General features: G+C 40.7%; 1 protein-coding gene across 23 annotated transcripts in view; it reads left to right on the top strand.

Annotated features, from left to right (window-relative positions):
• The window catches only part of ZNF638 (zinc finger protein 638), a 167,350-nt gene that overhangs the window by 94,547 nt on the left and 60,731 nt on the right, over positions 1 to 12,072 (top strand). For all 23 annotated transcript variants that reach the window (XM_051842786.2, XM_051842783.2, XM_051842785.2 and 20 more), the window contains 3 exons: positions 1,004 to 1,278; positions 4,098 to 4,244; positions 6,204 to 6,329. In XM_051842786.2, the coding sequence (XP_051698746.2) occupies positions 1,004 to 1,278; positions 4,098 to 4,244; positions 6,204 to 6,329 (548 nt within the window). The remainder of the gene's footprint in view (positions 1 to 1,003; positions 1,279 to 4,097; positions 4,245 to 6,203; positions 6,330 to 12,072) is intronic.

Here is a 12,072-nt window from a genome sequence, read left to right as displayed (position 1 = left end):
CTGGAAATATTTCTGAATGGATAAAGCAGCCATTCTCAGTGTGTGGTCCAAGGACTCTTGGAACCTCATGTTCTTTTCAGAGTTTTATAAAATCTTTGTTTTTTCAGTTTCGTCTCTTATGTGAGGATAGATTTTCTTTGTATACATTGAACCAAAACACTATCAACAGATTCACTACAGAAGTAGATATAATTTAAAGGTATCTTTTAAATCCAGCATTAAAGTGTTTGCAAAAATGCACAGTGATGCTACTAATCTCATTATTTCTGTTTTGAGAATTACACTTTTTTTTTAAATAAGTGTTCTTTATATTAACAGATAGTATTCACTGAATTAATATTCTGTTTTATTTTTAACATGTTAAATATGAATACACTTAAATGACATACACTTAAATGAATACACATTAAATGACAATAACACAAAATACCTTGGAGTTTTCAGTGGGAGTATAAAGGAATTCTGAAATTGTGTGAGGACCACTGAATAAAGGAGCTTCTTATAAAAGCCTTTTGAACAATTAAAGACTTAACTATCTTTTGGGGGGGTCCAGCGTTGTGGCTTGCCAGGTGAAGCTGCTGCCTGCGATGCTGGCATCCCATGTGGCGGTTTGTGTCCCAGCTGCTCTGCTTCTGATATAGCTCCCTGCTAATAGTCTTGGAATAGCAGCAGAGGATTGCCCAAGTGTTTGGGCCTCTGCCACCCACATGAGAGATTCACATGAAGCTCCTAGCTCCTGGCTTCGGCCTGGCCTAGCGCTGGCTGTTGTGGCCAACTGGGGAGTGAGCCAGTGGGTAGAAAATCTGTCTCTCCCTCTCCCTTTCTCTCTGTAATTCTTTTAAGATAAATTAATAAATCTTTAAAAAATAATTTTTTCTGTGTATTTGCTCACTATTTATCTTGAGAATGGCTGTATGTGATAAATAATGTTTCTTTCACTATGTAACGAAATGGTTCTTTAAGTTCTTTTCAATTGAAATCATGTTGATGTCCTTTTTAATAGATAGAAAAAAAGCTTTAGAAGATGTAGTACAACGATCTGGGCATGGGACAGAATTTAATAAACAGAAGCATCTTGAAGCAGTTGATAAAGGACACTCACCAGCACAGAAACCTAAAATTGGCAGTGCAACAAAGCCATTAATTAAAGCTACAAGCTCTGCAAAGAGTGATCCCAATTCAGGAGGACATTCAGCTCGTAAATTAAAGAATCTAGAAGATGACACCTCAGCAGAATGTAAGCAGGTGCCTGATAAAGCTGTTTCTCTCCAGCGTAAGGTCAGTATTTCTTTGTTACTACAAGTATATGTACATTTTTTCTTGTAGTGTTTTGCATGGTATATGTTTTTTTCATTTTTTTTTTAAATTTTAGTTTTCACTAACATAAAAAGTTGTACATTTTCATAGGGTACCATATGATGCTTCTATAAATGTTTTTTTAATTTTTAAAAATTTTTTTAATTAATTTTTTTTTGGACAGGCATAGTGGACAGAGACAGAAAAGTCTCCCTTTGCCGTTTGTTCACCCTCCAGTGGCCGCTGCGGCCTGCGCACTGCGGCCAGTGCACCACGCTGATCCGAAGCCAGGAGCCAGGTGCTTCTCCTGGTCTCTCATGCGGGTACAGGGCCCAAGCACTTGGGCCATCCTCCACTGCACTCCTGGGCACAGCAGAGAGCTGGTGCTTCTATAAATATGTACACTGTGTAATGCTCAAGGAGGAGAAAACATACCTGTCTCCTCAACCATTTTATGTTTTATTATGTGAAAGCTTTAAAAATCTTTCTTCTAAGACTCAGTCCAGGTCTTTCATGTGGGTGACAGGGACTCAAGTACTTTAGACATTATCTGCTGCCGCCCAGGGTGTGTCTAGCAGATAGCTGGAGTGGAAGCCAGAGAGCTGGACATGAACCAGGCACTCCAATGTGAGATGCTGGTATGGTGTACCAAGAGGCATCTGAATGACTGCACCAGAAGTCCACATCACGTTTTCTTTATCTGTTCACATGTTGATGGACATGTTGGTTGTTTACATCCCTGGGCTATTGTGAATAGTGTTGCGTAATCATGGGAGTACAGGTGTCTCTGACACAGTGATTTCATTTCCCCATACATTAGTTTAATGATAAATAACAAAATTCTATGAATTTTTTATTCCATTTTTGTGATATATTTGAAATCACAAGTTGGTAAATTACATTGATGGGAATTTTATTTGTTTCTCTTAAGAACACAGAGTCTGGCCGGCGCTGTGGCTCACTTGGCTAATCCTCTGCGTGTGGTGCCAGCACCCCAGGTTCTGGTCCTGGTTGGGGTGCCGGATTCTGTCCCGGTTGCTCCTCTTCTGGCCCAGCTCTCTGCTGTGGCCCGGAAGGGCAGTGGAGGATGGCCCAGGTGCTTGGGCCCTGCACCCGCATGGGAGACCAGGAGGAGGCACCTGGCTCCTGGCTTCAGATCGGCGCAGTGTGCCGGCTGTGGCAGCCATTTAGGGGGTGAACCAACAGAAGGAAGACCTTTCTCTCTGTCTCTCTCTCTAACTCTGCCTGTCAAAACAAAACAAAACAAAACACAGAGTCCAATAATTCAGTCTTGTAATTTAGTAATGCCATAGGCTTAGCATTTGATGTATTAGAGCATTTTAAAAGTTGGGTGGTGTTAGCTAATTTTAAGAGTAGATCATTGTGGTCAATTTTGCTGTCTGGTGAAACAAATCTAATTGCCAGCAGCAGACTTTCTTGGGAGTTGACCACTTTCAATCTGTTGTAAACTTTTTATGTAAGTAGAGTTTTTATGGGAAATAGAACTTTTTTTGGACAGTATAGAATAGTTTTTTCTGGTTTATTGGTGTATTTCTACTTAATTTGCAAGTTATAATACTGGATATTCTGTATTTGTTAATTAAATTACTCTTTAGAGTTATTGCTGATGGATCTGGTTATCAGATGTTTAGTGTTTTTTTTTTTTCTTTTAAAGATTTTATTTATTTATTTGAGAGGTAGAGTTACTGAGAGGGAGAGACAGAGAGAGGTCTTCCAACCGCTCGTTCACTCCCCAAATGGCTACAGTGGCCGGAACTGCGCTGATCCGAAGTTAGGAGCCAGGAGCTTCTTCGGGTCTCCCATGCGGGTGCATGGGCCCAAGGACTTGGGCCATCTTCTACTGCTTCACCAGGCCATAGCAGAGAACTGGATTGGAAGAGGAGCAGCCAGGAATAGAACCAGCGCCCATATGGGATGCTGGCCCACAGGCAGAGGGTTAACCTACAGCACCATGGCGTCGGCCCCCTCTGTTGGGTTTTAAAATAGAAAACATTTTGTCTTTAGCATTACAAATTTTTTTAAAAAGATTTATTGATTTATTTGAAAGGCAGAGGCAGAGAGAGAGAGGGGTCTTCCAGATGCTGGTTCTCTCCCCAAATGGCCGCGTTGGGTGAAGCTGAGATGATCCAAGCCTGGAGCCAGGAGCTTCTTCCGAGTCTCCTATGTGGGTGCAGGGGGCCACAAGCACTTGGAACATCTTCTACTGCTTTCCCAGTCCATAACAGAGAGCTTGATTGGAAATTGAGCTGCTGGGACTCCAACCCAGCACTGCAGGTGGCAGCTTTACCTACTAAGCCACAGCACCGGCCCCACATTTAAAATTTTTTAGGGGCCAGCACTGTGGCATAGAAGGTAAAGCTGCCACCTGCAGTGCCAGCATGCCATATGTGTGCTGGTTCGAGACCTGGCTGCTCCACTTCTGATCCAGCTCTCTATATGGCCTAGGAAAGTAGTAGAGGATGGCTCAAGTCCTTGGGCTCCTGCACCTACATGGAAGTCCCCAAAGAAGCTCCTGGCTCTGGATTGGTGCAGCTTTGGCTGTTGCAGCCAATTGGGGAGTGAACCAGCAGATAGAAGACCTCTTTTTCGCTCTCTCCGTGTAACTCTGACTTTCAAATAAATAAATCTTTAAAAACATGTTTTTTAAAAATTTTGTTAAAACTATTTAGAAAAAATTCTTTAAAGAAACGAGATTAGTGGTAGAAGAAAAACTATATAAGGAATTATTACTGTACTTCATGGTTTATTTATGCTTAATTTTTTTTTATTTCAAAAAATAGCTTCGGAAAGAGCAGTCTTTGCATTGTGGCTCAGTTCTTCTTATATCTGAGTTACCAGAAGATGGCTGTACTGAAGAAGATATTAGAAAAGTATTTCAACCATTTGGAAAAGTTAATGATGTTCTGGTTGTTCCATATAGAAAGGAGGTGAGTCATTTAGTCTGTTCAAAGAACTCAAAAGTTAATAGTTCTATAAATTATTGTTGTGTCTTTTAGCTGCTTGTATTACACAGGAGAGTACTACAAAGTGTTTGTGGAAAATGGAATAAAAAGATAATGCACATTTTCCATGAACCTTTTAAAGATCCCATATATATATAATTGTTCATTAGTTAAGTAAATATTGGAATATGAATGAACTCCCAAATACTGTTCTATATCCTTTATAATAAGGGTTGGCACAATATTTTTATAAAGGGCCAGATGATAAGTATCTGTGATTTTATTGTCTGGCCAAAGGATCACAACTACTTTGGCATTGTGATACAAAAGCAGCTGTATATAATACGTGAGTGAGCATGGATATCTTCCAAAAAAGTTTTTTTTTTTTTTTTTTTTTTTGGCCAGGCAGAGTGGATAGTGAGAGAGAGACAGAGAGAAAGGTCTTCCTTTGCCATTGGTTCACCCTCCAATGGCCGCCACGGCTGGTGCGCTGCGGCCGGCGCACCGCGCTGATCCGAAGGCAGGAGCCAGGTGCTTCTCCTGGTCTCCCATGGGGTGCAGGGCCCAAGGACTTGGGCCATCCTCCACTGCACTCCCAGGCCACAGCAGAGAGCTGGCCTGGAAGAGGGGCAACCGGGACTAGAACCCGGTGTGCCGGTGCCGCTAGGTGGAGGATTAGCCTAGTGAGCCGCGGCGCTGGCCCCAAGAAACTATTTTTTTTAAAGATTTATTTATTGGCCGGCGCCGCGGCTCACTAGGCTAATCCTCCGCCTTGCGGCGCCGGCACACCGGGTTCTAGTCCCGGTTGGGGCGCCGGATTCTGTCCCGGTTGCCCCTCTTCCAGGCCAGCTCTCTGCTGTGGCCAGGGAGTGCAGTGGAGGATGGCCCAGGTGCTTGGGCCCTGCACCCCATGGGAGACCAGGAAAAGCACCTGGCTCCTGGCTCCTGCCATCGGATCAGCGCGGTGCGCCAGCCGCAACGCGCCGGCCGCGGCGGCCGTTGGAGGGTGAACCAACGGCAAAGGAAGACCTTTCTCTCTGTCTCTCTCTCACTGTCCACTCTGCCTGTCTCAAAAAAAAAAAAAAAAAAAAAAAAGATTATTCATTTTGTACTCAAAGTTAGGGATGAGTGAGATGTTTCATTCACTGATTTACTCACCAGATGGCTGGAAAGGCCATCCCTGGACCAGGTCGAAATGAGAGCCTTGAGCTTCACCTTGGTGTCACAAGTGGGTGACAGGAGCCCAAATACTTGGAACATCCTCTGCTGCTTTTTCCTGGTCATTAGCAAGGAGCTATATTGGAAATGGAGCACCCGAGACTTGAACAAGTGCCCATATGGGATTCCAGCATCACAGGCAGCGGGCTTTATCCACTATGCCACAACACCAGGCCTCCCAGAAAACTGTTTTAAAAAAATAGGTGGTATGCCATAGTTCACTAATAATTGCTTTAGGACACTAGTAACATAAATAAATGATATTTTTATGTAAGAACTATTTTCATGTGGGTTATATTCATGTAATACATAAACTGTGAACAACCTTTCTTAGACTAAACAGAACATAAAGTTATATGAGTTAAGACAGCAATGTACTGCTAGTGTCATCTTTGTTGCAAAAATCCTTAAAAATGTCAGATTTTAAACTAGGTCAAATCCTGCTTTCACTCCTGTTCAGTGAGCCATGCCTTCCTGTTTCATTCTATTCAATGAGCCTGCCATGCTGTTTGTTGGTAGTGGCCTAGAAATTCTGTAAGGTTAGATGTCTATTTCATGTGTGAAAAACATCAAAATACTCTAGCGAAAACAAAGAGACAAAATCAACTAGTACTTGAAAGTAGTTTCATGGTTTAATGCTTCCCAGAAAAGTTTCACGTTTTCTATAAGATGCCCAGGCTTTTAAAAGTAAATTTCTGACTAAAAAAGGAATAAATTTCATTTTAGGCTTATTTGGAAATGGAATTTAAAGAGGCCATTACTGCAGTAATGAAGTACATTGAAACAACACCTCTTCTAATAAAAGGAAAAGATGTGAAAATACGTATTCCAGCAGGGAAGAAAAAAGTACAGGTAAACTGAAGTTAGGTCCTACATAGTTTATCATTGTTGATGAGCTGAATTTTTTTTAAGGTATGACATGTGTGCAAAAAAAGTAAAATAAACATTTTAGCTGAACAGATAACATGTTTGCAAATTTAAATATACTGAAATATAAAGCTTCTGAATATATACATATGTATAGTACTGTAAACAATATTAAATGACAACAGAGTGGTGGAAGATATCAGATGTAAAACAAAATTAGTAAATGTCTGTGAAACTGCTACCTAAAGTGAATAAAATAGTACATCTGCCAGCATCTTGGAAGCCTCTGAACTACTCCTTTCCAATCCTCAAAACCCTTCATTCTTTCTACAGGTAGCCTTTAGCTTGATTAATTTTATTTCAGAGACAGACAGGTATATATGCTATATGTATGCTGTATCTATGCTAGTTAACTCCCCAAAGGCCTGGAAAGCTGAGGCTGAGCCAGACCGAGAGCAGGAGCCAGGAACCCAGTCTGGGTCTCTTACAAGGATGGCAGAGATCTGGGTACTTAAGCTGTATCTGTCACCTGTCTTTCTAGGTACTTGGATATGGGATGCTGACATTCAAACCCAGAGAGAGAGAGTGTGTGTGTGTTTTAAGATTTATTTATCCACCTGAAAGAGTTACACAGAAAGAGGAAGAGACAGAGAGAAAGAGAGATCTTCCATCCACTGGTTCACTCCTCAAATGGCTGCAATGGCTGGGGTTGGCCCAGGCCAAAGCTGGGAGCCAGGAGCTTCTTCCAGGTCTCCCACGTAGGTGCAGGGGCTCAAGTCCCCTGGGCCATCCTCTGCTGCTTTCCCAGGCATGTTAGTCAGGGGCTGGATTGGAAGTGGAGCAGCCAGCTCTTGGGTTTCGAACTGGCACCCATATGGAATGCTAGCATCACAGGCAGCCGCTTCATTCACTATGCCACAATACTGGCCCCTAAGCCTAGAGTCTTAATTGCTATACAACTTGGTTTCTAATTCCATAGTTTCGTCTATTTTGAACTTAGAGAATATACTGAGAAAAACCTCTTTTGCTTTAACCTTAGAAGTATCAATGTTAGTTTGGTCTTTGTAGATTATTTTCTATTTTGTTTATATGTCCAAAAATAATATCTACAGAATTACTGTAAAATATCCAGTAGGTTTAATTTTTAATTTTTTATTTGCTACAGAATGCCTGCTTTGAGATTCTGTTGCATACATTTTTCAATTTGATTTTTCAGTCTGATCATGTTAGTTTTCTTCATTGCTTTTAACTTCTCTGTAGTGTTACTTTTAATGACTATACCAGTTATTTTACCAGTTCTTTATTGATTGATTTTAAGGATAATTCTAGTTTTTCATTATTATACACAAGTTTTTTTGTAATTTGGTGTATGCTTCTCACAGGCCATCCTTTTGCATTTTTAAGTTGATGCCTATCAATGAAATTGTCAGGTTATAGGGTAGTAATAGATCATATCAGATTGTCCCTTCAGTTGCTGCGATAGTTTACACTGTTAATTTTTGAGAGTACAAATGTTTCTGTATTATCAGTATCTTAATTTCTTTAATTATAAAAATCCAGTATTTTAAAAATAGTATCTAGTTTTAATTTGCATTTTATGCAGTTTTTTGCTTATATATACACATATATAAATTTTGTAATTTCCCTGTCTACAGTTTTATTGGTGTGTTCTTCAGTGGCTTTGCTTTTTTCCTTGTGGCTTGTTTTAGATGGCCTTCTCTCTACTAATGTCAAAAAGAAATGCTTCCATTATTTTCTTAATCTGCTTTTTGTAATGTGTGATTAGGAATCTATACCTGTTTCTAAAATGGATAGCAAATTAGCACAACACCATTTATGATTAATCTGTGTTGACTGGGGGAAAAAAAACCTTTTTATATATGAATTACCCTGTATATCTAGATTGTTTCAGACTATTCTGTTGAATCAGTCTGATTATTTTTATGGTACTGTGTGATTTTAATTAATAATCTTTTAATATTTTCATATTCCTGGTAGTTATTTTTCTTTGCTCTTAAATTTTTTGTGGAATCTTGAGCATTTATTCAGGCATAGTGGTTTCAGAAACAATTCAGGGTTTTTTTTTTTTTTTTTTTTTTTTTTTTAAGATTTATCTATTTATTTGAAAGGCAGAGTTACAGAGAGAGAGAAGGAGAGGCAGAGATAGAGAGGGGTCTTCCATCTGCTGGTTCACTCCCCATTGACCTGTGCCAATCCGAAGCCAGGAGCTTCCTCCAGGTCTCTCACATGGGTTTAGGGGCCCAAGGACTTGGACCGTCTTCTACTGCTTTTCCAGGCCATAGCAGAGAGCTGGATTAGAAGTGGAGCAGCCGGAACTCGAAGCGGCACCCATGTGGGATGCCAGCAATGCAGGCAGTGGCTTAACCTGCTATGCCACAGCAGCAGCCCCAGTTTAGGTTTCTAAAGAAATCTCACTGGGATTTAACTGATATAATATTGAATGTATATTGATGTTTTTCCAGTAATAAGTTTTTCTATCCAAAAACTTAGTTATCTCTCCATTTATTTAGGTTTCATTTCATGTCCTTTAGCAAGTTTTATATTTTTCTCCCTTGAAGTTCTACATTGGGGAGGGGAATTTAGTTTATTTTTTATATATACATGTATATACACACAGATAAAATATTTATATGCTATAAGAAAAAGGGTCTTTTGTTTCAACTAGTGGAAAACTTCACTGGTGATTTATTAAACATGTAGGAAGTATGTTTGCATAGTAACAGGAAATATTCAGATGTGTTGTCCAGGGCTGATGTCAGCTCTGTAATACTTTGAGGACCCCAACCTGTCTTTCTGCTCCACAATCTAGCATGTGGCTCTCATCCTCAGTTGTAAGATGATGACTATATCTCCTGGCATCATTTCTATCTTCTAAACAGGAAAAAAAAATGAATAAAATTCATGAACAAAATGGAGTTTGAGTGACTGAATTTCCTAGCAACATTTGTTCTATTTGATTTACCAGAACAATCACACATGGTTATCTCGTTGCAGAGGAGGTTAAGGAGAATCAAGAATTGGATGTGTAGTGTAAGAACTTCAGCTTATACACAAGTAAATTTTACTCAAGATTTTTAAACAAGGGATGTGACACTTAGAATGTATTGATTAAAAAGAGTGTTCTGTAAGTGGCCAAGAGAATGAGTTAGTCCAGCAAATGAGACTGAATGCAGAGAAAGCCTAGCAGATGGATTAAAGTGGAGAAGAGACAAGAGTACTGAATTCCAGTCAGATAAATCATCTGTTGTGATGATGGAAATGTTTTTGGGTGGTCTAGTAGCCTTGAAAATAGGAAGGAAAAGTAGCATATACAAGTGACTGGCAAGTGAGACCTAGCTGATTGTTACATTTAGAGAAATGAGAAGGCCAGTCTTAAGTTCTAAGACGTTTAATCTGGAAAATAGATTCAGGAGACATTTAAGGAATTAGACTGTGTTAAACAGATCAGGATTCTTTTGGATGACTTTCTGATGAGGCTGGTAAGGTAACAACAGAAGTCCAAGAGCACAAACCATATTTACTATCAAGATTTTTCATAAAATATGCCATCTGCGTCTAAGAAACATTGATATTCTTTAAGTATGGTTTGAGTTATGCTGAGTTGAATGAGACTTGGAAGGCTAACTTAGGACTCTTGTGCTGTGAAAGGGCAAGTTGCCCAGGGATTTATGGGAGGGAACTCCGGTAAGAATTCTGATTATACCTTCTTCATATTAGAAGTATGTAGATGGGACAGGCATCATGGGGTAGAAGGTTAAGCCCTTGCCTGCAGTGCTGGCATTCTATTTGCTGCCAGTTCAGTCCTGGCTGGTCTATGTCTGATCTAGCTATCTGCTAATGCACTTGGGAAAGCAGTGGAAGATGGCTCAGATACTTGGGCTCCTGCACCTACTGGGGAGACCCTGAAGAAGCTCCTGGCTTTGGCCCGGCCCAGCCTCGACTATATCAGCAATTTGGGAAATGAACCAGCAGACAGAAGATCTGTCTCTGTGTCTCTCCTTCTCTCACTATATCTCTCCCTTTCAAATAAATAAATGAACCTTTAAAAAAGAAAAAGAGGTATGTAGAGTCTTTTGGGCTCATTACCATAGTAAGTGAAAGACATTAACTTTTTTCTACCAGAGCAACTCAGGTAAAATCCATATAGTTTGAAAGGCAATGAAAAATAGTTCTGGGAGGCTGTAAAAAATTTAGTATTATAGAAAATCCAATGAGTTAACAAGAAAATAAAACCAAAGATGTAGTCAGTATTCAGATGAAATTAACTTCATTTTAATTCAGAAACTTAAGAAGCATCTGACATAGTATTTGCAGAAGATGCAGTAGGTCCTTACAGTCTGTTAGTGAAGGTTAAAGAGACAAAAATTATGAAATGCTAGGCACATCCAGTCTGTATGTAACTAGAACTCCACAAAGAGCATATCACTTAAATACTTTTGAAGATTTAAAGTTCCCTTGTTACAGAGAGACAATTTAAAAGTGATCCAGACAGAAATAGTATAATTACACAAAGAAATAGTCTAATACTGGATAGCAGAACAATAAATTTTCAGGGTTGCATGGAAAAAGATTGTGACTCACTGTAATTTAGTACATCCATTTCAAGTGAAATACTAATGTATCTTAGGACAGTGTTTTCAGATGTGCACGGACAGGAATTATATATCTTTACCAAAATGTTGGCATAAAATGAAGAACTTCAGAAACGAAGAGGCCAGCATTGTGGTGGTAAAGCCTCTGCCTTCCACTCCAGCTCCCTGCTTATATGCCTGGGAAAGCAGCAGAGGATGGCCCAGGTGCTTGGGCCTCTGCCACCCACATAGGAGACCCAGAAGAAGCTCCTGGTTTCAGACCAGCCCAATTCAAGCTGTGCAGCCATTTGGGGAGTGAACCAGCAGATGGAAGATCTCTTTCAGTAGCTCTGCTTTTCAAATAAATAAATACATTTAAAAAAAAAGAAAAAAAGAAATGGAGAAGTTGTAATATAAAGTGTTTGGTAACAACCCATGAAACTATTTACAGAATAAAATCTTAATAATCATAAAATGGCATCAGTTGCAAAGACATTTATTTATTTATTTTTTGACAGGCAGAGTTAGTGAGAGAGACAGAGAGAAAGGTCTTTCCTCTGTTGGTTTACTCCCCAAATGGCTGCTACAGCCGGCGTGCTGCGGCCAGCGCGCTGCGGCCAGTGCGCTGCGCTGATCTGAAGCCAGGAGCCAGGTGTCTCCTCCTGGTCTCCCATGCAGGTACAGGGCCTAAGCAGTTGGGCCATCCTCCACTGCCTTCCCCGGCCACAGCAGAGAGCTGGACTGGAAAAGGAGCAACTGAGACAGAATCCGACACCCAAACCGGGTCTAGAACCTGGGGTGCCAGTGCCACAGGCAGAGGATTAGCCAAGTGAGCCGCGGCGCCGGCCTAGTTATTTATTTGAAAAGCAGGGGGCAGAGGCAGAGTAGGAGAGAGAGAAGAGAGAGGGAGAGATCTTCCATCCACTGGTTCATTCTCCAGTTGGCCGCAGCAGCCAGAGCTGAGCCAATCCGAAGCCAGTAGCCAGGAGCTTCTTACGGGTCTCTCACGTGGGTGCAGGGTGCCAAGGACTTGGACTGTCGTCTTCTGCTTTCCCAGACTATTGCTGGATCGGAAGTGGAGCAGTTGAGACTCAAACCAGTGCCTGTATGTGACGCTGGCACTGCAGATGGCAGCA

The sequence above is a fragment of the Oryctolagus cuniculus genome, chromosome 2, assembly GCF_964237555.1.
Source record: "Oryctolagus cuniculus chromosome 2, mOryCun1.1, whole genome shotgun sequence".
Classification (NCBI taxonomy): domain Eukaryota; kingdom Metazoa; phylum Chordata; class Mammalia; order Lagomorpha; family Leporidae; genus Oryctolagus; species Oryctolagus cuniculus.
This window is presented reverse-complemented; position numbering and strand designations above follow the sequence as displayed.